Genomic DNA, 26,770 nt, shown 5'->3' with positions numbered 1-26,770 from the left:
GGGTGTCAATTGTTCCCTATGGTATAAATGTCAACACAGGTGTAACTAATCCTGTTTGTTACCATTGGAGGTACATGTGTATATAGGTAACAAGCTATGGGCATGTTCACATGTGGAAAGGTGAATTTGCAGCGTGATACTACATGAGAATTTGATATGAACAATTGATGTTACCAAATACAAATTGTTCTCCAATGACATTTAAATGTGATCAGAGATAATAATTTGACACATAAATCTCATAAAGGCATCTACTAGAAATTTTAAGAAGAGTTTTTGTTTCAACTGAATTCAGTTTGAATAAAAAAATATCAAAAGAAACACGTTTCTCGGCCATGAGATGTACAAAAGGAAAAAAAGAAACAGTATATTCAAATATTTTGGCATATGCAGTACATATTTTAATGAAAAGGAAAACAAAAAATAAAAGTAAACTCCACATATTCATGCAATCATAAAATGAAAAAAACCCACTTTTTTCAGTTGGAAGATAACTGAAGTAAGGAATGGAAATAGCTTAACTAGATATGCGATGGCATAGGAAATATGATTAGGTTGTGGTATTAACCTCAGAATGCTAAGCACTTTCCACCAATTATAAGAGGAATTTTCATCCATTTATAATGCCACTGCCAGTCTGTCATAATCAAAATATGTAGATTCTCCATCACAATGCCAAACTGCTAAAATGTACAAAAATAGGGGATACGAATTGCTACATATTGACTGCAAAGTAATAATCTCAATTCCAAAAAGCTTGAAAAATACAGAAAATTATTAAACAAAAGGTATTTTCATGATTTGTGCAGTGAATGACAATTGTTCCCCTTTCCGATTGATCATGTTATATACAATACTTTTGGTACCTCTTCAAGATCAGGGCCAGTATTCAATTGAAAGTACTAATGTTGTGTTTTACTGAGCATTTTACTTGGCTATTACGATTAAGCAAAATGCTTAAACTCATATTCAGATCACATACAAATTTGTTATTTTATCAAGCCAAATTTAAGCAAAATACTCACTAATACCCATTGTGACGTCATTAAGTGTGAGCCAAATTATATTTGGGTATCAAATATACAAATTGTATATGGGTATCCATCTGTGTGCAGAATGTATGACTGCGCATATCATGTTTAATGTACGCAAGCTAGACTTATGTCTGGCAGGCGGCTGATTTAGATTGAAGAAAAATACTCAGCCAAAAATGCAATAGAATATCAAACATGATTAAGTATTTTACTAAAGCAAAATACTGAGTAAAATACTTGAAATTTGTATCAAACTGAATACTGGCCCAGTACTTGCATGAACACACAAACCCATGTCCTAATATAGACTTAGTGTGGGGTGAAACAGTACTATTGAATAGGTTGGTGAAAACCAATCGGTATATTGTATTCAAGAAAGTGTCAAGGATCTATTCTCTTCCACTTTGTCGGGGGAAGATTGATCGAAAATGGTGATGAGGGGGAGACCGAGCCTGTGTTTCCAAACAATTTCATCTATTGGTCGACTGCCACTGCCAGCCTCCAAGAATCAATTTGAAAGTCGTTTTTTCCGTTCAAAGCTAAATTGAGGGGAAAGCTTCGAAGACAGTTTGCATGCAAGATATTCTTCTGAATTTGGCGAGGTAATGAACAAAATACTGAACAGCTCTCCACCTTGAGCTTTGCAGTGCATCGGGGTCGCATTTATTCTGTCCATTCATGGACTTGGTCCATACCAAAACTAATTGGAAGGTGGAAGTTAAAATCATTCTATTTGTCCATGTTTGCTGGGGGGGGGGGGCATGTCCTTATACAAGCCCACAAACAAATGTATATCATGATCTAGACATTATTTATAATATAAAAAAATACATTTTTGACTCTTAATGTCTGTGGTCCTATCTTTGCTGCTGAAATTTTTTTTTTTAAAGATAAGTCTGCATCCATATTTATTATTATTTTAAACATTTTGGTGCCATTGAATGCAAGACATTCTTTCCTTGTAATATCAGGGCTCCGTTTGCACTTTGCAGAAGGAGTTGCTTTTAAAAGCAAGGTCAAGCAATCAATCGCAAGTCCCAAGTGCGCGATGTTGATTGGTTGAAAATCAAGTTGCGATTGATTGCAACTCTTTCTGCAACAGGCCCCAGATAGATTCCAAAAGCAGACAAACAAAAAGCAATCCCATCCGATTTTGCTCATTAAATATGAAAATGTTTTCTTCATCAGCTTTCATCACTTCTTGATCATTTCAATATCATCTGCCATCTTATCACAATACGGTAAAAAAAGACTAAAACACACAAGGTAGAGCTTGGCATGAAATATGCCATCGCATGATAGAATTTGAACAGATGATTGTAAAACAGCAGCAATTCTGCAGAATACAGCTATGACGCAAGTGTTTTTATTTTAATGCAAGACAGCTGACGGGCTGGTATAGGCAATAACCAGAGCATGGGGATAGTTCTTACGCTTAATTTCACATTGGAAAATGAAAATCCTCATCACGCTTTGTAAATTACAACAAAGGGAGTATCGCTAGAAATGTGCCATCTTTTGAAGCTCATGGACACCTTCCAATGCCTGAGTTTGACACCTTCATCGGTAATTTATATAACTAGGGGAATAGTTAGGGCTACATGGAACTCATTAGGTGGTTTCAGACCGCCTCGAAGTTCGCCAGTTCCAGGTATTCTCTGATCGGGAAATTTACCCCGATCAGAAAATACCAGGTATTTTGGTAATGTGAAAGCAAACTACGCGTAATCTCCCCGAAAGGAAATACCCGCTAAATAGTAGGTACTTGGCGAAATTACGAGAACTTTCGTGGGATTTTTCCAAGGTCGCAAGTATTTTGGCGATGTGAAAGCAAATTACGGGAACTTTTATCCCAGCGTGTCGTTGGGCGCGGCGGCGTGGGTGGCTGCTGGGCTAGAGATTTTGAATCTCCCGCCTTGCCTGCTTATCAGACCACACTGCGCATGCTCGTAACTTCGGGAACTTATCCCGAAGGATGTGTTTCGGGGCGGTGTGAATGCAGGAATAATTAACGGGTATTTTTTAGCCTTAAAAAGTTCTCGTAATTTAACAGGGATTCTTGTGATCGAGGCGGTTTGAAACCGCCTAGGGTGAAATTCACCACTGAATTTCCCAAAGAGCCCTGCAAACTAAAAACAAAAGTTCTTGTAGGGTCCAATGTAAACGGAAATACAAGTAAAATTTGGCTCCTAGCTCAAATTTTTTCCACTCCTGGTTGGTATAATTTTAGCTGTGTTCCTTTTCTTTACAAATGTTTATTTCACATGCTCCAATTAAAGAAAGCAAAAACACAAGAGAGTGAAAAAAAACTTTTTGTCTTTTATTTTTTTGGGGGGTTTATGATGGTATTTACCAATTTGAATTACATGTTGACACTTCCAGAGTCTGAACTTAATGATAACATAATTGGCATCGGTTTGATATCCTATCATCACTAATCAAAGTAATTATGAACATTCCTTTAAAACAGTGAAACCTAATTAATTATTATTCAATTTCTCTCTCCGTCTCCAACATCAACCCACGTTTCCTTCCAGGAGACGCACATTCGACCACCTACGTGTAATGATCCCATGACGCAAATGGGTTATACATGTACAGATTATCAATATCTTGTTGGCTAGACAGATATATCGTGTGATTTGATTTTTCATGACGAGCATTATGATCACATCTCCCTACCCCACCAAGGCTTTCCACACGAGTGCAAATTTCATAATGGTTTCATAATTACATATCTTTAAAAAAAGTGCATACTTTTTAAACAAAGGTTGTTGACATCAAGAAAGCTTTCATTCCTCAAGCTTGCCTAATGTAGGAACAAGCATTCGTATTCCAAAATATGTGATTCATTAGGTACCAATAATATAAAGTACTTTAAATAGCTTAGAACCACAATTTTTATTGATCATGCCAAAGGAGAAAAAAAATGGCCTATGGATTCCATTATGCCTAAATTATGAGCATAGTAATTTATATTATTTATAATTATAATTTTACCATTCTATTGCATGGGCTTAATGATTCAAGCATTGTGAGAACAACTCCTTGCTGCAAATAATGCCTTAGCTCTCATATGAAAACATTCCTGATGGCTTGGCAGATGGTTTCATGCGTATGTGATTTAATGAAGTGGAATCGAAATTCAGGTTAAAAAATATCATTCAATGTAATATATATTTTCAGATTGGTTATGTGATAGCTTTTTCTTTCTTCTAAATTTTCACTCTGCATGGTGCATAATTGCAAGAAGTACAGCATATACATACAGCAAGGATAAGCAGCAAATAATTCTTGCTTACAAACATTCATCTGAATGAACTCACACATTCAAATTGATAACATTTTAACATGATTGAAGGAGAATTATTTTATCATGAATCTAACTCTAATTTGATATAGATCTCTGAACATTGTTTAAAAACCTTACACTAAAACTAAAATTCATAAATATCTTTCTTCATCTCCTGAATTCTCTTGTATATTTTCAAATGATAAAAAACTCCATTATGATCAATGATGAAATTGAGGATTATAAAAAAGAAGTCAACAATGCTACCATTATCTTGCTAACAAACAATTCAATATGGTTTCTTTCCTCTTTTTTTGTGGTTGATGTCCCAAGGAGAAAAAGGGAGAAATCAATTTTAAATATAGATCTGTTATTTCTCACTTGGCTCCTGACAATTAATCTGCACAAGCAGTGTAATAAGTTCGGATATAACCCCTAGTCTGCTGCATGCTATAATGGCAAGTCATTAAAGGATATCTTTCAAGCAAGTCTGTTGGAAAAAAGTTAATGAAGTAACTCGACTCCTCATTATTGTCCTAGAATCATCAGATGCAGGATGCTTCCATCCAACTCCCTGGAATAATATTTTGCATCTTCTTTTTCTCCAAACAAAACACCACTTGATTCTAGTATCACTTTCACAATATATGATGCAAATAATTTGGTGCAGAACAATATGTGTGTGTGAAGAAGGCCGCCATGCTTATTCCTGTAAAATTTGTTCAAATATACTGAAATGGTGGTTTGAAAGAATTCTACACTGGTTTTCTTTGTATTCTTGGTCACAGATATTTAACCTATACATGAAATATAACCTAAAATAGCAAGTAACTGTTAAACCAGGGTATTCAATAGTTAAACTGTGCCAGTTCAAAGTTTGCGAAGAGTTGATCCCAACTTACATTGGTCAGACCCTTGATACGCCAAGGGATTTAACACTATAGCCATGTTTGTCAACAACCCAACCTTGTAACTGTGGCAAAGAACTTGGACAAATTTGCAGAAGGGGGATTTGAACAGGAACTTGCTACAATTTGTAAGATCGCAACTAGCCAATTTAACAGGAGCATGGCTTTGAAAGGCAGAATTATGTCAAACAGTTGTGAAATACTGAAGACTGAAACTTGAACAGATTGTCACCCAATATTCCTTTTGTGTCAAGGAGATTTGCTTCCTTGGAGCTGGATGACCTCTTGGTTGTGTTAGTAGGAAATCAAATAGAAAGAACTTCTCAGAACTATTAGAGGATGCTGTCATGGGCAATTTGAGAATTCAACCATCTCTGTTGACATGCTAATGTTATATTCCTGCTAAAAGCCTTTTTTTTGGGGGGGGGGCATTGATAGTGTTGCTCGTTAATACACAAGAGATACTCAAGAAGTCTTTTAAATTTAATCCTGTTGACATACATGTAAGTTTGTAAAAAAAACCTGAATGTAGCATCCAGCATCCCAATTACCGTATAATAAACTGACTTAACTCTGATCTCTAGGACTATCAATTATCATTTTCACTTCAAAGTTCCAAGTATCATTTTCCCCTAAGGAACAATTCTTGAAATATGGGAGACATCTGGGTGAGGAGATATTTCTTACAATTCTAATTGGTTTTTCAGATGTGCCTTTTAAGGAATGGGCATAGGTATCATTCATCTTCTCATCAAGTGATGGAGGAAATGGTTGAGATGTTTTGTAGAGGAGGAATTCTTCAATGACCATCGTCGGGTCTGAATCTCTACTCAATGAATAGGTCTATTACTGTACAACTACAAGTCACTTTGATTACAAATTCATAAGATATAGACATTAAGCTGTTAAGTGCAGCCATACAGTGTATTAAAGCCTACAATACATGGGTGTTGACTATAAATAATATAAAACCATTCATTTTGATTCATCTACTTATTCCATGAAATACAATTAAAGCGTATTATTTTGATGTCAGCATGTGGCTGGGGAATTTCAATAAAAGCCTATGCCTTGCAAACGATATCATCTTTGATTACTTCCAGTAATCATTCCATTTAGATCCATATGAATGTATAAACCTAGGACTTGTGTACATGTATGTGGACCAGCCACACTACTTAGTTCATCTGTTTGTTAATAGGCTTAAAGTCAGCCTTTTCATTCAATGACATGAATGAATTCAAATCAAAAGTTTGAAAAACTACGTGAATTGCATAAAACCCTAAAATATCAAGCAATTACAGCATCGATCAAAACTCAACCAATCTACACCTCATGAATGAAGAAGTCACAGCCCATCAACTGGACACAGAAAGGAAAATCCCAGCAATCAAACTATGATCCCCAAAATGCAACTCAATCACAAAATCATCAATATCACAATACCATCTTCTTCAAAATGTTATTACATGGGATCAAGATAATATTGAATCATCTCCTCTTTCTAATTATCAACCATTCAACAAGTCAATGACCTCGTACACCCTCACTATAAACCCTTGTAAAGCATTGATTCTTTCTTTTCTATCATTTTCCACTACACCACACCTGAGAAGTGTTACAATGCTCCAAGAAAAGACAGAATACCTACATGTAGTGGGGCTTTAGTTTGGTAGAAAATCAATATAGTCACCTTGCATTCATGCAACAAATACAGTGGAAGCTAGGCATTTTTTTCATTACATGATGTTATTTGTTACAGTCTCTATTATTCCAAATGTGTGTGGCCAAATTATCAAACTTTGTCTCTTTTTTTAAAATTATCCTCACATTTTAGACCTGTTCCATTATCACAATCCTAACCTTACTAAAACTCCTTTTACAGTGAACTCTACCCCAATGAACTTAAGCAAGGAAGAACAGTGACGGCTGTAGAAAGTCAGTGTGGTGAAAGGAACACATGAACACTTTTTGACAGATGTACATGTATCCATTGCCCTCAGAAACCTTTGAAGATGAAATATTTGAAGGTTCGATTATCCCTTCCCTGAAATATCAAATCCGAAATCTGACTTTCAAAAATATTGAATAAAGGTTTCCATTTGAATAGCATGGATGATTCTTGTTTGAGTAAATTCTTCAGAGTTATGTCCTTCTGTTTAATGACTCTCATCCAATGAAATGATGTTCATGGTCATACAGGTACACCGATATCATGCTCAGCGATGATCAGAGTCCATCAAAGTCAGAATCCTATCTGGATGACCTTGATGTTATAGCCATGTTAAATCCTGCTACTCTAGAAACACATCACTTTCATTAAAATGAGGCAAGAGTGGACAAACTTCGAGCCATCAAATGTGGCATGATCCAAGAACGGATTTACAAATTAACTTGACAAAATTGATTATCCATAATAGGACTCGTGCCTGAGCAATTTTAACCCCTCTAGTTGATCATCGTAGAGAAACATGTGGATGCTGGACACTGCCAATGGGGTAGGGATTGGTTGGAAAATAATATAGGCATTACCTTCAAATTCTTATTCTCCTATTTTTGGGAGCATTTATAGTGCTTGTGGAAATTGAATTTCACGGCTAATGGATCTGATCGATGTGGCCAAACTGATTTCATACACGATGCCAGTCACGTTTCAACAATGAACTTCACATTGAGAAAAACGTAAATCAATGGCGGAGTTGATCAACGATCAAAATTTAACAGGGTAGTGCCTATTGACTATCAGATATCAACACTATTCATTGTTTTAAAAAAATGGCAACACAGTTTGTCAGACTGCCACTTAATCATATTGTTTAGGTACATTATCCTCATCTTTGCCAGGGCAGAATTCCACAGCAACTTTCCTGATCCTATCTATATTTCAAAGCGAAAAGATTGAGCAGATTCCCTACATTAAGTTGAAAATTACCCGCAGCTTTGTCAGGGTGAGTTCTTTGAATTATCTTCTCGTGAAAGTTCTTTCATTTAATATCACATCACCAGCATAGTTTTTCAGACAAAATCATAGGCCCTAATGATATCCTACTCTTATGATGCTGATCAGTCAAAACACTCACCACTTCCATGATCCATCCATCACAGTATCATGCAACTCATAATTTGCAAACAAATAAAACAATGAAAGTTGAATATAAAATCTATACCAAAAAAAATGAATAAAAAGGTGATTTACCTGCTAATGAACTTGAACTGCCATAGGGTGACAACTTCTGTGTGTAGTAGAAATTTGAGGGCGTGCTTCTTCCACTAAGCGTTGGCGGTGTCGTGCTTCCGTTGAGAACCCCTTTTCCCGATAATCCGCCCGGACTCGGTAACTGCCCCTCACTGTAAATAGAAGAATAACCACTGTCTTTATCATGTTCATCTTCCACAACTAATGGTGAAAGTTCAAAGGTCAGGTCGGCCAGTCGGCTCTCGACCTCTTCAAACTCGTCCATGAATTCATAGTCCTGGTCGGTCTCGTCAATCTGCGGCGACTTCTTCTCTGGGATAATGTCCAGGGAAGGATTAAAAGGGGAAGTGATGTCATAGTTCGTTAACCTCTTGACCCACATTTCAAGTTCCGCAAATGGATCGGATGCGTCCCCCGTACATGCATTTGAATTGTTGTTCTCCATATTGATATTGATTCTCAGTTTTCACTTCTCTCAAAATTAATATGAAAACTGTTTTCCTCCGAGCTAAACTGTGAAGCTTGGGTATCGAGTGAACCTCACATGCTCCTCCTCCACAATTTGATCTACTTGAATGTTATTCCCTGACGTCACATTCAGATAACCTCCAAGAAACAAGTGCAAGGTCCTCCGATAACTTTCTGATATCAATACAAATACAGTATCTCCACCTTGAGATAAAACAATAATTTGTCAAGACAAAATAATCAAAGTGTTACAAGCCTTGCAATCAAAGTCTTGACAATTTTCCAATACAGTATATCATTCAGAGGAGCAATCGACAGGCGTTGTTTCAAGTTTTAATCACAAATAAGAAATGACAGATGTGTATCCTTGGCTGTTCCTGCAGATATCACACACATCAAAAATATCACCATGGATACAAGGGATGTCAGATACCCAATCAAATCTGGTGACGATTAGAACAGATTAATATATTTCTGGATGGAAATAAGCAGAATTAAGACTGGTATGTTTCTGTCAGATTTATATATTTCTGGATGAAAATAAGCAGATTTGAAACTTAAAATGGTATATTTCTGTCAGGATAAAAAGAGCATAACCAGTGGACCAAACAGTATGAAATATTGAAATTCCAAGAAAAATGATGGTCTAATACTTCCAAAAGCTTAAAAATTCCTACTAGGCTGATGACAATGCACTGCTGGCTTGGTCCAATATATTCTTGAGAATAGCACCTAATTAGCTACACTAGAGGCGATATATTTTATAGCAACGTATGAAGTAAATTGGCAGGTACTTGTAGCAACACGAAGATGTCCCCAGGGGTGATGTCTCGCTGATTTTAATGAGGTTCCTAAGTAAGCATCGACTAAAAGTTCATCGACAGCTGAAGTTCGGCAGTGTCAAAATTTCTCTCGAACAAAGCACATTTCTTTTCTGCTCAAAAAGTGATAGAGTGAATACAAATGAAAAGACTTCAAAACTTAGACTGTGCTATTAAATCAATGACTAAAGAATAAATTTAGCTGCTTCCTTCATGAAATTTAAATAGAATATAGTGCCTCTGAAGATTTTAATGTGAAGTAGATGAAAAGTGAAGTTTCCAGTGACTGATGCTTCCTAGCATAAGATAAGAAAACCTGTCAACGCAGATTTTTACTTGATTTCCTGAAGCTAAGACTGATATCATAGAAATCGCTGTTAAATACCATATCCTCCAATAAATGATAGGAAATGAAGAGAGATTCTAATCTCTTTTTCTGTCGGCTTCTGTGCGAGATGGTGACACGGGTCTTGAGATCGCTATGGCGATACGCTGCCTGCCGCTATACGGTGTCTTGTTGGCGTTTGGGAAGCGATGAAAAATACTGGAAATATGGAATATTGTGCACTTTAGAAGGAAGCCAGGCGAAAATCATCAGGCTTGTCCGATACGAAAGCACAGATATGAGACATAGGATAGATCTCTCTTGGGGTTAGGCGTTTTATGGACTTGTGTGTTGTGAAGCACATAATATAGCTCCACGCCGAATCCACAGAAAACCACAGTGATTTAGGCGTCACGACACAAGCCGTCAAGCATAAAGATTTGATCAGGGCATGAACAAACCCCACAAGACTTTAATGCCACTTAGTTCAGTTCCAGTGAATCTGTGGAAGTCTTGCAGCTTTTCAATCCTCTGAGGGTAGTAGTTCCGCCAGCTGCATACTCGGAACTGTTCTCCAAAAGTAGACAAACCTATGATCTTTTTCAACAAAGTCTCATATAATAGAATTAGTATTTGTGTACAAAGACAAAGTCCAATGCAAAGGGTTTCCGGTCAAGGCATGTCAAACACAAAACTCAACACGATACTGCTATTGACACATCTAGAGATCAACATGCCTATTAAGGTCAGTTATCTTGAGATATAAAGAAGCTAAACAAATATGATGCCTGGTTCAAGTTGAAAATCCAACATTTACACTAGCTTCTGGCAGCTTTGAAAAAAATCCAGTAAATTCCAAGGATGAACTGTAGGTCTTTCCCAAAAAACTGTTTTCTAGCTGCTGCTCGCATGTTCCATGCAGTAACACCAGCACCAGACTGGTTTACAATAGCTGGGTGACAGTTTTGATAAAGAGCCAGAAAATCATAAAAGAGGAGAAGAATTATCTACCAAAGGTAAATGAAGCAAAAACCACACACCCCTATTCACCATGTGGAAGCAGAGGGGAACCCCGATCAATTCAATTCTAAACTGGAGTGTGTGTGTTGTATACAGCAAGGATCAGTGTGTGAGTGCGACACACACTGCACAGCTACCAGTACGAGTGGGCGGGTACTAAACCCCCGCGCCTCATTGGTGGAAACTTTCCAAGCATTACAACCAACCCCGTCAGGGCTTGCTTCTGTCATGATGCTTGCAAAGATGATGGGTTTACGTTTATAATACTACATGTTTTTACAATGTTTTATTAATAAAGAACTCAAATTTCAGGAACATTATGTTGGTTGCTGATGTGGAGAAAATTAGTTGGATTGGAGAGGAAAACAATATCAGCATGCATAATGTCACAATCAAGCTGAAGATTGGAAAGAAAGACAGACAGAATGAAGAATATTTACAGACTCGAAAAAGTGTACACAGAAACATATATTTTTCCCTTTGGGATATGGCAAAATAGTTGATACATACAACCTAACCTTTTTAGAAGATTGAATAATCTCCATGCCTCCTACGCAAATGTACATACAAACAATTAGGGCTTTTAACACGAATCATTCACCTTGCAAAGACAAGAAATATTAAGATACGAAGCAAGTTGTGCAAAGATTAAGGGGAAATTGTAGATGTAAGAGGTCTTTGAATAGGGGAGGAGTACCTATAATACAGGCTTATATGATACCCAAAGTAATCTTTCTCAAGATCAAGTTGTAAATTCTCTATACCCCTTAAATTCCCCCAATATCCCCTCAGAGTGACGGGTATGGAGGAAACTGACTCACCATTCAAGTTCACTTTTTTTTCTCTAATGAAACATGGTTTTCCCGTCCTTTTCTGGTAAAACTGTTATCCCTCTCATGTTTTAAAGGTATAAAGGAGAACAGCCTAACTGCTTAAACTAAGACATTTATTTTGAATGTGTTCACATCGTTATCATTGTGTATGGAAGTTTGACCAGCTGACCTATATGTATTTAAAACGGAATTAACATAAAATGAACTTAAGAACAGTGATTTTTTTTCATTTTTATAATATTTACAGATAGCTATAATACATACTTTACAATAATTCCTATACTTCCTAGACCTTGGCTCCTTAGAAAAAATCTGAAATAATTCTTTTTATTAAATGAAAATCTACTCATCCACCCTTCTTTCAAACTCCATATTTTCTGTAATCTAAGGCATTGGCATGTACATTCCTAATGTGTAAAAACAATATATATACATTTTCCTTTGTTCCATTTACAAATTACAAGATGAAAAGGTAAGGGAATGTTGTTCTCATTATCAAACACAATGATATACCACAGCTATTGTTTCAAGACCACAATAAACAATGAAAATGTTCTCATAGAGAACGTCACGAAGCGATGTTGACAATGGCCCAGTTATTGAAGGTCATAGAAAAACAAAATCAATTCAACTTCTCAAAACAAACAGAATCATAAAAGAACTCTGGAATTAAACCAAATACTTATGGAAATAGATAAAAAGGATAGACAAATCATCAATATTAACAATAAAAATGAAGCGCAATTCTGAAACAATACTCCAGTGGAAAACATTCCTAAAAACCTCACGATACATTTATCCCTTCAAAATTCATTCAAATCATTCTACTTCCTCCAAGCCAAGCCTGCACAGAATACCCATGAAGGTTTGCACAGGTAAGCAAGCTTATACTTCCTTCAGCCAACGACAAAAAATTGAAAAAAAAAATCAATGGCCAACATTTCTATGTGACCACGAAACCGCATATGATAAAAGAAAGATCGTACAAGGTTGAGTGTAACCAATGAAGCACAGTTCCACTTGGCATAATTGACATTGTTGGAGTTGGACCTTTAGGAGTTGGATATGCATCTCTTGCTTGTAATGTGGTCTGTAGCTCCGCATACAAATTATCAGCTACGGGTTAAAAGTATCATCTGAAGAGGCTAGTACTTACATGAATGAATTTTTCATTTAATTTGTTTAGAATAAATTGTATTACATTTCTGAATTACTGTTGTGAATTATTCATTGCATCCTCATATAACTGCAATATTCAAAATGCATTATATGTGATTTTTTCAATTTTTTTAAAACATCGTCAAGTTTTGTTTTGCCAGCAGAAAATTAATTAATTTTTATATCAGATTTTGATTCGTTGCTTATGAGAAATAAATGAATTTCAATACTTTTTCAAAAATTGCTGAATGTTCATCACAAACAAAGTTTTATTTTAAAAATGAGTATTATTTTAACATGATCAATTCATCAACATTTGAAATTTAATTACTCTTTTAAAAAATTTAAACAAAGAATACACATGTAATCAACATAAACATAGTTTTGCCAAAAACATCTGCTGTTATGTCCAAAATTAGTGCCATAAACACAGTGTCTGTTAAAGGGCAGACAAAGTATTTTTCTAAAAAAATAAGTTAAAATCACATTTTGATTAAATGCATTTTGCTAAGAATAGAACACACCCTTTACAACTGAAAATACTGGAATGTAGTTACCAACAAATTATCAAGGTCTCTTTTCACTAAAAATGCTTCAGAAAAACTTTCAAATTGTTTGAAATTTATATCTTTCTCACACCAACACAGTTTCTTACCTTCCATTCAATTTCATTCATGTTTGCATCTGTCCACGCCGGGCAGTTCCATATTTCTAACCTTCTGACAAAACATTTACGCTTTGATTATGCCCACTAGTATCAATTTCATGCCTTTCTGAATACTTCTATTTCTTATGCAAACAGAAGTCATATATTCTCGTCGTTTGGCATTGTTGTTCATTGTCCCACAATAAAAACCGCAATTTGTTAGACTAATGTCAACCCCACAAAAATGGAACATAAACTTGAACAATTCCTTGCTTAGGTTGTTGCTTCACATGGCCTTGACTGGCAATTGGTCCAGCTATCAATCATATAACTGTCGCTTTGATAGTGTTGTTTTCTGAAGGAGAATATTGATACTTTTGAATATAGTTTCACATAATCACTCTTGTATTATTAAACAAACTGCCAAGGAAATGTTTTCTCTAATTGAAGAAGTTAGTTTTAAAATAGCCAATTTGATATCTATTCTTCATGAGATTGCACATTAGATTTTCTTGATGTTGAACTGAGCTATGAATTTTCTTATATCACTTATTCATTTCACAATGTTGAGCAAGCGTAATCCAAAACATTACAAGGGTACAAATATGCACAAGTCTGTTCTCCTGTGAATGGCAAGACTTTGAAAAGAAATAACTTCTCAAAGTGGCCAATATTCAATGTTTTTCAATTTAATCCAATCTTGGAAGCTATATGATCATGATAAAGAAAATGTTCATTTGCTTTCAAATACCCCTTTCATAAACCCAATTATGCAGCTAATAGCAGCATAATTTGGTCGTAAAATCAGAGGAGGACCAGAGTTATCCGCATTATTTTGATGCTGCTATTATCCGTATAATAGCAGCATCGGGACCAGATTTTGACTTTATGAACGCATTTCCAAATAATGCGGATAATTGCCATGGTGCGGTCACAAGGTCACCCTTTTCCAACACAACCGCATCGGAGGGGGCGTGTGTGGTTGCCATGACGATTATCCTCCTTTTTCAGGACGGGTGCTCGTAAAAATAGTGCGGATTATTTTCGGAGTTTATGAACGCAATTTTTATTGAATTATCCGCATTACTCTTAGGCGGCTAAGTGGAGGATAGGTTTATGAAAAGGGTAAAAGAAAAGACTGGGGTGGTGATGGAGAGACAAATCGTCACACACTACTGCAAATGTGCAAATACACTATAGTAGTAGATCCACACTGTTACTTATAATACAGGGTTATTGGAAGGTTTTCAGACAAGATTCAATGGGGAACAGTGGGCTTCGAATAGGGCCAATATTGAGGAATGGGTCATTGTTCTTTGGGTTGGTCAGACTCCGTTTATAGAATCGGAAGATGCATCAAATCAAGAGCTTCTAGACAGAATCCAATGGAGCAGAAAGATGACATCATAGGGAATATAGGGGGTATTGTATGTATAGTAGGGGTATAAATGTACCAGAGAGGGTGACACTGTTATGTAATGGTTGGAAAAATATGAAAGAGGTGATAAACCTTTTGAACAATATCTAACTGAGCAAAGGGTTTCATGAATGGTGGTTATTTGTTAAAGCCATTTGTATATAAGCCATTCTTCATTATGATTTTGTTAAATTATGAATCTTGATAATAATTTCTCTAAATTTACTCAAACTAATTTCTTTAATTTCTAATTGCAAAGCAAAACATCATGACTGTTTCGCTTGGAAATTGCATGTAAATTCATTAATTTGATTTGATTTCCAATAAAGAACAGTTCTCTGGGTTTTCCGATACAATGAGAGTTCTAAATGCAGTACACAATAAAAAGATCTATACAAATTAGGGTGTAAGTTCCATGTTCTAAAGATAAGAAATTGACATATTGAATTTCAGAAACTTCACAAGACTCTGCTTTCACCAATATTATCTATGAAATAATTTTCTTAACTCCTAAAATAGGCAGTTTGTAGAATGACAGGTACAAGATGTACCCTGATCACACCTAAAATGGCCCCCTAACAAAGCTTTACCCCTTCAGTATGCCCCCCTCTTCCGTACCCCTCGCATTGTGGCTTCAAGATGGATCTAAGAAGAAACTTCCGGCCCTGATCAATATATTTACCACCCTACCATTTTTTGATGAATGCCCTGCAAAACGGAAAGTGGGTTCTCAAGGGGTTTTGAGGTAGGGTAGAAGGAAATAGAGGGGATTCTTCAAGAATATGTGGTAAATGAGAGGGACAATGTTTTACCTATAATCCGCCCACAAGCACGAGTGGGATGAGTATTTTATTGATTTTCTAAGGTTACATTGTCAATTAAAGATGCACTACCTTCCCATGAATGTTATTAACAAATCTTAAAGGGATGAATTCAAATTAATATTTGACATGGCTTGAATAAGTGAGTAAAGGAAACTACCCTTAAAAGGATTTGCATGCAAAAAAAGAGAAACATGAATTCGTCACAAACTTGTAGCCTCGCATCCATATAATGCCTTGTTTATAAAATTATTGTTTTCCTTTGTCAAATGTCTCTATCGTTTAAAGTTTCTCCAATTCCTGAGGTTTTTTCTTTTCTTTTCACTTCAACTTCTCTTTCTCCTGTTTTACAAGGGGGGGGGGGTGAGTATTTTTGTATTTCCTTCAAGTTTACTAGATATTAGATTCACAGACTGGAATGATTTATATCTTTAAAAAAAACCTTTATGACTTTTACCATTTAACCTGAATTTGAAAAGCGATGACTGATTACCACTAACTGCCTGACTTAGGTCAAATCATGTCACAGAAATCCTATAGGAGATGGATTTTTCACTTAACAACCAAACGACTCCCAAATGTCATTGCTCTCAAATAAACAAATATCAGTAATCTAAACAACCATATCCCGACCTCAAACGATTGTTCGACTTTCGGATTCTCACAAATTCTTCTCCCAAACCGATTGAAATTGGAGTCAGCAGTCATAAATGGCATTATCAAATTACCTCTAAATACAATTTTACTTGCTACTTTGTTAAGCCCTAAAATATAAATGTGAGCAGGTTGTTAAATCTTTTAGTCCTACACATAGGCCTGTGTGTTATGAGTAATTTGACAATGATTTGATATTATAATAATTTAATCTTTTGTACATGACAGAAAATGTCATGAATTCAAAGTGAAGTAAACAGATTAAGTTCAGCCTACCATTGATATCATATTCATTCTTTTACAGGTTATAGATCTATTTTGTTCCTTATGAATCAGGTATTATAAGAACCTGTCCATAATCACTATACCTGCTCATAAAGACCACTATTGAGTTTTTATGTTTCACTGTAGTATTTGTTGATTTTCTTGTTATTCTAGGCATATTGTGTCACTACATACTATAACAATATCTAATCACTATATCCAGTCATGCAGTCGGCTCATGACTATCGTGCAATTGATTCTTATCATAGATATCATCAAAATTTCCTTTTTTGTAAGAAAAGGGGCATTTCCTTCAGTAAAAGGGGGTAATGTGTAGTTTCAAATACATATGTGGGGTTTTCCCCTGAATGTAATAACACAAATTTGCAGAGGTCTTTTATCTTGGCAGAAAGTCAATTTACTTGCCAAAATGTTGGTCTTTAACATTCAGTGTTGAATATTCTGTTCACATTAATTGAGCATAGCATTTTTTTTTTGCTTTCTCAATCAATGTGCCATGAGTATACAAGATAATTATGAAAATTGTATACCAAAAATAGAGTATTAAGATTTTCTGATACTTATAAGGTGTCACAAGAAACTTGCCATCAATTGAAAACGTATTTAGGGTGCCAAAGTAAAGGCAAGTGAAAATGCATGCATTAAGAAAGTATCCATTCTATTCATTTGATTTCATTTCATTAAATACAGCATTCTTTTCATAGATACCTTTCTAAACATCAACCTGCATATTTGCTAATTATTTCAATTATCCACTGTTAATTCATAAGCATAAGTTCCAAATTATGTACAAATTCAATGAAAGTGTCTAAGCAGTGTCTTCCTATATAATCATTCACTTATTTTTCAAGTGTTGTTTTAAATAGACCTTGGTATAATTTTTGAAAGGCACTCCCAAGTTGTAGTAGTAGTAACAGCACTCTGACAGGCTGTGACCTGTGAACAACAACTCTCCAGGACCTGGTCTTTAATCTTGTAACAAGCCAAGTAATGACATCTTGTAGGTCTCCAACAAAACAAGCTTAAAACAGAATGGTTCACAAGACCCATTTCATCTAAAGAGCCTACATAAAATAAAACCACAATAAAAGGAATGACTTGGACTTGACAATGAGAGGCACTCCCCATGGAGGTTGGACTAAAACTTTAAAAGAGCCAGAGGATACACTAATTAGGCCACTCTGAAGCACTATTCAAGGTTAATTTCTGGAAAAGATGTAAAGATAAAAGAGGATTGTGGATATGGAGGTAAGTTGGAATCAGAACGGCATTATAGGTTTACTGGTGCCAGATGGGATATTTTGGAGCAGAATCATATATGCTTAAAGGTATTGTTTAACTTTGTGAGCAGCCAATTTAAAAAATTCTCAAACCAAGGTGAAACATGTGTACAAGTGCATGTATTAGAACTAATAAACCCTGAAAACAACCATGATTGAGAATGAAAAGCTAAAACTACAAGGCAAACCCCGATTTAGTAAATAGGCGTCTTATAGACACCTAAATAGTACACATAAGTGTATGGGATGAAATTTAAGGTGGTGTTTCCGGTCACTTTATATTTCAATTTTTGAAGCACTAAGTAATTATTTTCGAACGCAATTTTTTCTGGGCTTCATTTTTGTAACATATCACAGACACAGGTGACAAGTGTGACCTTCTAGCTCAGATTTTTTAAAAGTCAAACCAATGTTAACCAATCACTTAAAATACAAAGCAATAATGGATGATCCTAAATAATGTTCATCCATTAACCACAAGGGTCTGTTTGATAACAAGTACAGTATTATTGCTTTATGAAGACTAAGTCATTCAATATCAAGTGCTATTGGGCACCAATATGATTCTATAATTATGTCTTGCCCCACCCCACCCACCCCTTCCTAAAAACTGTTTAATACTCTGATGTAATATGTTATGACAAAAACCAAGGTATTGAACCCCCAACTCTCCATGGGGGGGGGGGGGCTAACCATCTAACCACACTATGTTACAAAAACCTTTCCTTCTAAATATATAATATGTCCGTTAAGTCTCCTTTACGTAAGAATTGACCATGGGGTGAAAATATTATATTAAAACGGGTTACTGGGCAATAAATACATTGCAACAAAATTCTAGGTCGATATACTTCAATAAACCGGAGGGGGGGGGCACTCAAATTATATTTTGATGGGGACGTGCATCACGATACCCTAAAATGGGGGTCTCAGGAACTGACCACAAGGGTAGAATACAGGGTCTTAGAACTAAATATAGACACGATATGTGGGCGCTAGCGGTGCATGGAGCTGCTAGCGGAGGGAGTTGTCAAGCCGTGCGTGCAGCTCTTGCATGTGGTGCTCGCACTGGACAATTTTGGCGGGAATAAACCTTGTACTCTAACAGAGGCAAATTTCCTTAACCCCGTACTATAGGTGGAGCAAATGGCAATTTAACCCTACCTATAGTACAGGGTTAAGGAAATTTTAGCGTGTGTAAAAAGTGTACGAGTGAAGTACTTGTACTACGAATGATCGACTACCACTAGTCCGGGGTTAGCGAGTTTCGTGTGTGAAAAGCAAGCATTCCTTATCCGGGGTTAGCAATAACAATTTGGCATGTGTGAAAAGGAAAAGAGTTAGCGATAGTCCGGGGCTAAGAAAATCCTGTGTAAAAAGGGTAAAAGAGTCCCAGATAAATCCATTTGAGTTGGAATAAATGTCAATATGACAACAGCTTCTATTCTCTCCCTACTTCAAATTCCTTCAAATTACACAGCAGTACCCACTCCCAGGTAATTAAAATGCTTCAAAAGAACTTCCCAAACCCCCAAGAACCAAGGATAATACAGGATCAAGGTGGATAGAGTACTCACAATGAAAAAATAGATTGATGACTCTTACAATATTACAGGCATTGATCTAGTCCAGGACTGGAATAATGGTGTAATAAAGGATTAGTTAAGTGTCCAGAGATGACATGTAAATAGGTGTATTAAAAGACAGGTGGACTATGGATCTACGCAGCATATGTTGGTCTAAGGTAAAACTTAATCAATATCCTGATAGAAATACCAATCAAATGTATTCAACAACTTTTGTAGAGGCTTGACAATATTGTGTCGCAGCAAGGGAAATAAAATTGGTTCCATCACATTTACTCTGGCGACAATTGCTCCGCTCTACATTCCACACACTTCAACCCTGGGTTCAATCCTAACCCTACATCATAGACAGAAATTACGCCGGGAGCAACTGTCGCAGGAGCAAATGTCGTGTCACTAAAGTAAAACAGAGCCTTATAAGCATTCACAGTTGCCCTGCTTCAAAAAGAAAGACATTACAATTTGATCTGTTATGTGCCAAAATGAATTAGCTCTGAAATATGTCCCCGAAGCGTTAGGACATCACATACCTATACTGAGCTGCATTTCATGTTTCGTATGAAAAAAAGCATGATTGAGTAAAAGTGGTAATGAAAATCTACATTTGCCAGATTTTGTAAAATCATGGCAAGACAAGAACACAAGGAGATTCCTCGTGTTGAACATGTGTTTCATTTGTAAGAATTTAATGTATTTTTTGGCACTACTTCTTATCATCTTACAAAGTAATTGATGAATATTACTGGACATGAAATAATGACATATTACTATATGTGGGTAATTCCATAAAATGTGTATGTCCAGCCCCCTATCTAATTACATGGGACCTTCCTGAGAGATTTGTTTGTATTCTAGTTCATGAGAAAACTCACGATAATCTCAAATTATCCTGAGCAGTTTGTGAAATAAATTAGGAGTGGAGAAAAATTGGGGTCAGACCATGGACCCTACCACAAATGGTCAGACTAACAAACAGGTTGATCATTTTATGGATATATATGCCTACGAACCTTCCCCTCTCTAAACTAAATTAATAAAAAATTTAACAGGGCCCAGGCTACACAACAGCACAACAATATATAATTTGATTTTGCATTGCTTTATGCTATTATGACGAATCAACATGATATCTTATCTCACCCCCTGACTGGTATAAACATTCTCAAATCGTCTAAAATTCCTCATATTGGCAAAGGAAAGCAACAAAAAGGGTGATTTAATAGGTCTTTTGTTTACTGGGCAATGCAAAATAAGTGCATTGCCATTAACAGTCAATGTTACCCACCCAGCTAGAACAGTGTGGTTTACTGACGAGTATTTGTTACAAAATTGGTTTTTGATTTGGGGGTGTTTTCTCATATAAACAGTTGCAGGGGATTTTGACTATTGTTCCCCACAATGCTAAATGGTACGTGCGGACTTCGTGATATATCCGGCCAAGCCTGTGCTTATTTCTTTTCTAGTTCAAAATGAGGTTAAATGTGGGAGGAAAACAATTTCACAAATGAATGTGAAGAACCAACTATTCTAAACAAATTTTTATTCCTTTTGTTACTTTTACTCCATTTAGTAACTCATCTGGGTTATATCTGATAGGTCATACATTGTGCGATGAATAAGAAAAGAATGCTAATTATAAAATTGTTACTGCCATTCCCATCTAAATGTTAAAAAAGAACCAAATATAAGAACATCATTCAATATTAGAAACTTTCAATTGTAATATTGTGAAAGATGTCTTCAATTCAGTGTAAGAAGTAAAAAAAGTTGAAGCTGAAATATGAATTTTGTTCAAATTTGGTGTCCTATATTACTTCTTTTAAAAAATCATTATTTACACTGTATACACTGTATTCTAGGCCCGTTTTGAAAGTCCATTTTTGATGCACGTGTACACGGCGTGTTTTTCGGTCGTGTACACGTGTACACGTTGTAAACACTGTGAGAGCGAGTTATGTTTTCATGTCGACACGGACCCACATCAACATGTCATAAAAAGGGGTCTATATAGCCCAAGTCACGGTTTTAAAGCTTACCTGAGAAGTTTGAATTATCAATCCACAAAAATTGGTGCAAATTAAAAGTTAACTCAGCTTAGCAGCGCATTTAATTATAAAGAATGCAAATGAAAATCAGTGCAAGGCCCTAGCTAGCGCCGACGCTCGGTGGATGCGCTACAGAATTAAGGGTAACTGAAGTTATCGATTGATTTTCATTATTTTGTCGCCAATTTGAGGAGCGCTTGTTTGCAGGCTTATAGCACATGTGTACGAGCGTGTAACACGTAAGTTGTAGCAATGATCGCTGTCGCAATCGGTGATTCTCAAATTGGCTCTGAGTGTGATTGAGCAACGCTTTCGAGTTTTCGAGACCGGAGCAGACCCATTTCATGGTACAAAAACTTGAGTCTCCAGAATTAATGTGGATTAAATCGGCGATTTTGGAAGTGAACTCACTCTAGATTAATTGAAATATATTGACATATCAGTAATTAAAACATGTGCAGTGTCTGAGAACTAAGATTTAATGTGAGGCTGTGAGCTTGTTCACTGACTTTGTAGTCCCATGCAAGCTTTATGCAGATGCTGCCGTGTACACGGTGATGGAATTTAGTGCACGTGCACTGACTTGACCGTGCGTGTACACGTGTACCCGAAACGGGCCTACTGTATTCCAACAACAAACAAATTTGCTACATTTCTTGCGATGAATGTCCCTCTTATATTTGAATTTCTTATGATGTTATTCATATAGTACACAAACTGCATACACACTTCATGATTTTCTTGTCTTCAACGTTAAAGAAAAAAAACTAACTCTGTACTCTCTCCTTTGTTTGACAGTCTTTTCTATTTGAAGGACTAAAATGAGGTAGATTCTGAACATTTGACGGATATCTCTGAATATGCACAAGTTCTGAGATCATTTAATTCATTCAGGGCATCGAACCACTTGTTCTTGGACCAGAACTGAATTATGGATTCAATTCCTATAAAAGGTCAACAATCTAATTTAATACCACAGTGTATGGCTGTGGTCCATTTGAAATGGAATACAAACAGGAAACAGCAAATTTAGCAAAATATGTCATAAAATGAGATTTCTACAATTAATCAGTTTTAACTCTATCAGGGGGATTAATTAAAGCAGTACTGTGATCTGTAATACTATGCATCTCAAACAGTCTGAGGGACTACTGCAGCTGCTCGGTAGTCTTTAAGGTCTAGACCCTTACGTGGTTAATAAATTGCGATTCAATGAAGCTGAGAAATTCTAACATAAATTTCTTGATACAGACTTACATTCTATAATTCTTTTGAAGGCATTTATTCTAAAACCTGATAGTAGAAGGGGGAATTGAATTGAATTTCACAACATTAGATTATTAAAATAAAATCCTTGATTGAATTATGACGGATGTTCCAAAACTGTAAAGTTCCTATCAATTTTGAATATATTTTAGGATATCTCAAAATTAGACTTAACTCAAAGATATATTTCATTCATCATTTGGTAATTTCTCTTGTTTGATAGAAAAAATAAAGTCCTTACTATATCACATAAAAAAACAAAACAAATTGTTTATAACAACAACATATTAACTTCATATATGGAATTTAATATTATTACTTTCCGTATTCCTTTATTTTTATTTTTATTTCCTTCTTGTATTCTTCCTTGGGAGTGTCATGGAACTAGTGGCTTCAACTCAAAATATTAATATTATTATTCTGCTTCAAAAAGAATGAAAATGAAACTTGAAAAGAATTAAAAAAAAGCTTTAAAGATGAGAAAAAGCCCTAAAATAATACATCACCAACAAGAATCACTTAGTATAGATCCCTGCAAATTCTTTTAACAGAAATTAAACTGTGGTTTGTGACTTAATCACTCAGATCTTGACTAATCCTACTAATTGCCATGGCGATAGACTGACAAATCTTAGACTCTGAAACACTTGACTGCAATATGAAATTCTATCAACAACTTCCTCAGAAAATTCATAATTACAGAAAGGAAAATCTCTCCTCCAAATTTCATGTCAGAAATCTTTATCTATTGCACAACTATTTCCTTCGCAGGAATCGCTAATGGAAGAGTAATAACTTTGCCAGATCAAGAACGAAAATGCTTTTTTGACAGATGCCATCATCTTGCATTCTGTGTTCAGACTAGAAGATCACAAAACAGAAATTATTCACACTGATGTGTGGTCAATTTTACATGTACATTTTTTCAGTCGGAACTTTATTATAGAAAAATTGCATTAACATTTATGAATCGCATGCATATGATAACAATACTCGCTTTTATATTGCACTTAACAAAGACATTTCTAAGTGATTTATGTATACATGTATACCATTACTCATTTATCAGATCCTGGCTTGTTGGCCCACAATGTATGCCCTTTCTTCACTCCCTGGGGAATATTTCAAACTTAATTGGGTAACAGTGTATATATCATTCGTCATGTTCGTATTCAATGTAAAATCTCAATATTTACTCCAGGGTTTCGCGTTAGTCCAAAATTAATTTCATCAAAATTGTAGACCTCACATCTGGGTGGGACATATCACAGGTATCAACTGATGATTGGCTGGCTGACATATTGATTAGTCTCGTATAATTCAAATTAATGTTTTAATATGTCCAATAATATACGATTTTTTCTTTTCCTTTTTCCTTTCCTTTTTCAACGATTCTTTAAACGTTGCTTGGTATGATTATTGCGTACGGTTTGTGTTGTCACTGTGGTGTGAACAGTCTTCGTTGCTTGGTTGATTTCATTGAATGCCCAGGAAACGTTGATCATGTGATGCAATTTTCTGCAAGGTCATGTTCTGACTTATCGTGATTACAAATCCATCATAAGTCAAGAGATGAACATGAAATGACTCAAAGATTTCTTGCATAAGATTTGAAAATTCCTAAATTTTCATGGGTTTTCCATATCAGGGGTCTTTAACATAAAGCTAAGTATTCAATAGGAAAGGGGAGGGGCAGTAATTTATGATTGATCATACACAGTAACCCATGCAATCAATTACAGAAATCATCCAAATAATCAATTACTAAGCTTTGTAATAATAGGTCCAGGTCTGTGGAACAAAATCAAGTCATGTTCATTGAAAATAAGAGATACAATTAAAATTTGCAACTGAATATAAAAATTATAATGCTATTATTATACATTACATGAAACTTGAAAGATTATAAAATAAAAACACTGAAGAACAAACGTGTTCACATAATTTGCGCTATCAATGTCAGTTTTTATGTTATGAATTTGTACATGCTCTCACAATTGATGCATTGTTTAATATCTTATACATATAGGATAAAGAACTTTCAGACAAATAAGTTAATGAACTATCATCAATGAAGTTTAAGTTGGCATGGCATATAACAAAGATGAATTGGTGATTGTACAGGTAATATAATGTAAATGCCTTTTCTGACATAATTGATAAAAAGTTGGCAATCATCACAACAAATGCTTTGGTTAAGAATCTATGGGCAATACAGAAGGGGTTTATATATTTACTTCTTCAATTTTCTATGTTTTGTCTTGTCAAGATGAAACAAACTTTGTGTAGGAAACATTTCAGAACACATGATGCAGTGTCAACTGCACAGTTCGATCAATACCTTACACAAGGCAATCAAGTTAACCCTTAGTTAGTTAAGCCCTCGCTCATTATGGAATGCCAGTTGTGAAAGTGAAAAGTCTCCAAAAATAAATGAGGAGAAAATAAGTATGACATGAATGTCCATGAAGTATACCTTACAAATTAATACAAAAATATATAAAAATAATTGGGACAGTGTAATGATATTGCTTCAAAAAATACCAGACATTTGATGGAATTCCATGCTTATTTTGCTAATTTCTCACAATTAGACGTTTTCTTCCAAAGCTATTTGGCACATATTTTTCATTTATACTTATAAACACTGGTATATTGAATTCTGTTTGAACTCATTTTGACATTGTCACCACAACTGGTATTTATCTTTAATCTTAAAATTTGTATCCAAAGAGATAGCATTTCAATATCTGCATCCTTGCTTTATGAATCAACGAATAAAATAAAGAAATAATCTTTTGATTATCAAGAACTAAATCCCAGATCAACTGTAACCAGAGTAATTTGTCGAACATGATGCAGGCATCGAGAAGAGAGCATATTGATTGATTAACGATTGCCCAATTCAAGTTTTACATCCCACAAATTGGGAAGCAATATGAGCAAATTAAAGACAATGGAGGACCTGACATTCAGGATCGACGATGACCTTTCAGGCAAAGTATGCCCGAACACGAAGCAAAACGACTATTTTCATGTATCTGCACACAAGTTGATTTATCGGGTAAGACTCCTGGCCAAATCAGGGCTTTCACCAATTCAATTAAAAACCTCTCTTCGTAGGTAGTGATATATATGCACTCGACAGGGATATGGGGGCTGGGTCTGTATTCATACTTCACATTAAATCTCAGGGGAAACTATAAGCTGGGAAGGGTATGTTCATATATTTTGTTTGGGCCTTAATTGCGAAGCTGAAAGGACCCAAAAGAATAATACTACATGTAGTACATGTAGGTCTCTTTAAAAAGAAAACTTATCTATTTAAAGAAGTCTTTGAAATGTGTTTACTCTATGTTTATTTATTTATGAAATACCACTACATTGGAAATACAGATTATTTTATATAAAATTGTTTAATAGGGGACTTTGTTGTTGTTAAACTGTAATTTCATAAAATGTACTGAATGGTTTCCAATATCACCGATGCAACTGACCACCTTCTGTATAGGCTACCTCTTAATAATATTTCATAGATAATATTCCTCTGACAAACTACAATATAATTGAAGCAGATAATGATCGCTCACTACTGATAAACTTTGCTATTATTTGACCCATTTGAATACTATCATCACTTATATTCTAAGAATAGCATCCATATTTAGGTTACCCGTATTTCATTACCACCAGCATCCACAGAACTTTAGTGCAA

General features: G+C 35.4%; 1 protein-coding gene across 6 annotated transcripts in view; it reads right to left on the bottom strand.

Moving 5' to 3' along the window:
• LOC121418410 (tensin-1-like) overlaps positions 1-26,770 on the bottom strand; it is a 108,659-nt gene that overhangs the window by 34,199 nt on the left and 47,690 nt on the right. For all 6 annotated transcript variants that reach the window (XM_041612265.1, XM_041612257.1, XM_041612282.1 and 3 more), the window contains one exon: positions 8,431-8,582. In XM_041612265.1, the coding sequence (XP_041468199.1) occupies positions 8,431-8,582 (152 nt within the window). The remainder of the gene's footprint in view (positions 1-8,430; positions 8,583-26,770) is intronic.

The sequence above is a fragment of the Lytechinus variegatus genome, chromosome 1 (genome assembly GCF_018143015.1).
Source record: "Lytechinus variegatus isolate NC3 chromosome 1, Lvar_3.0, whole genome shotgun sequence".
NCBI lineage: Eukaryota > Metazoa > Echinodermata > Echinoidea > Temnopleuroida > Toxopneustidae > Lytechinus > Lytechinus variegatus.
This window is presented reverse-complemented; position numbering and strand designations above follow the sequence as displayed.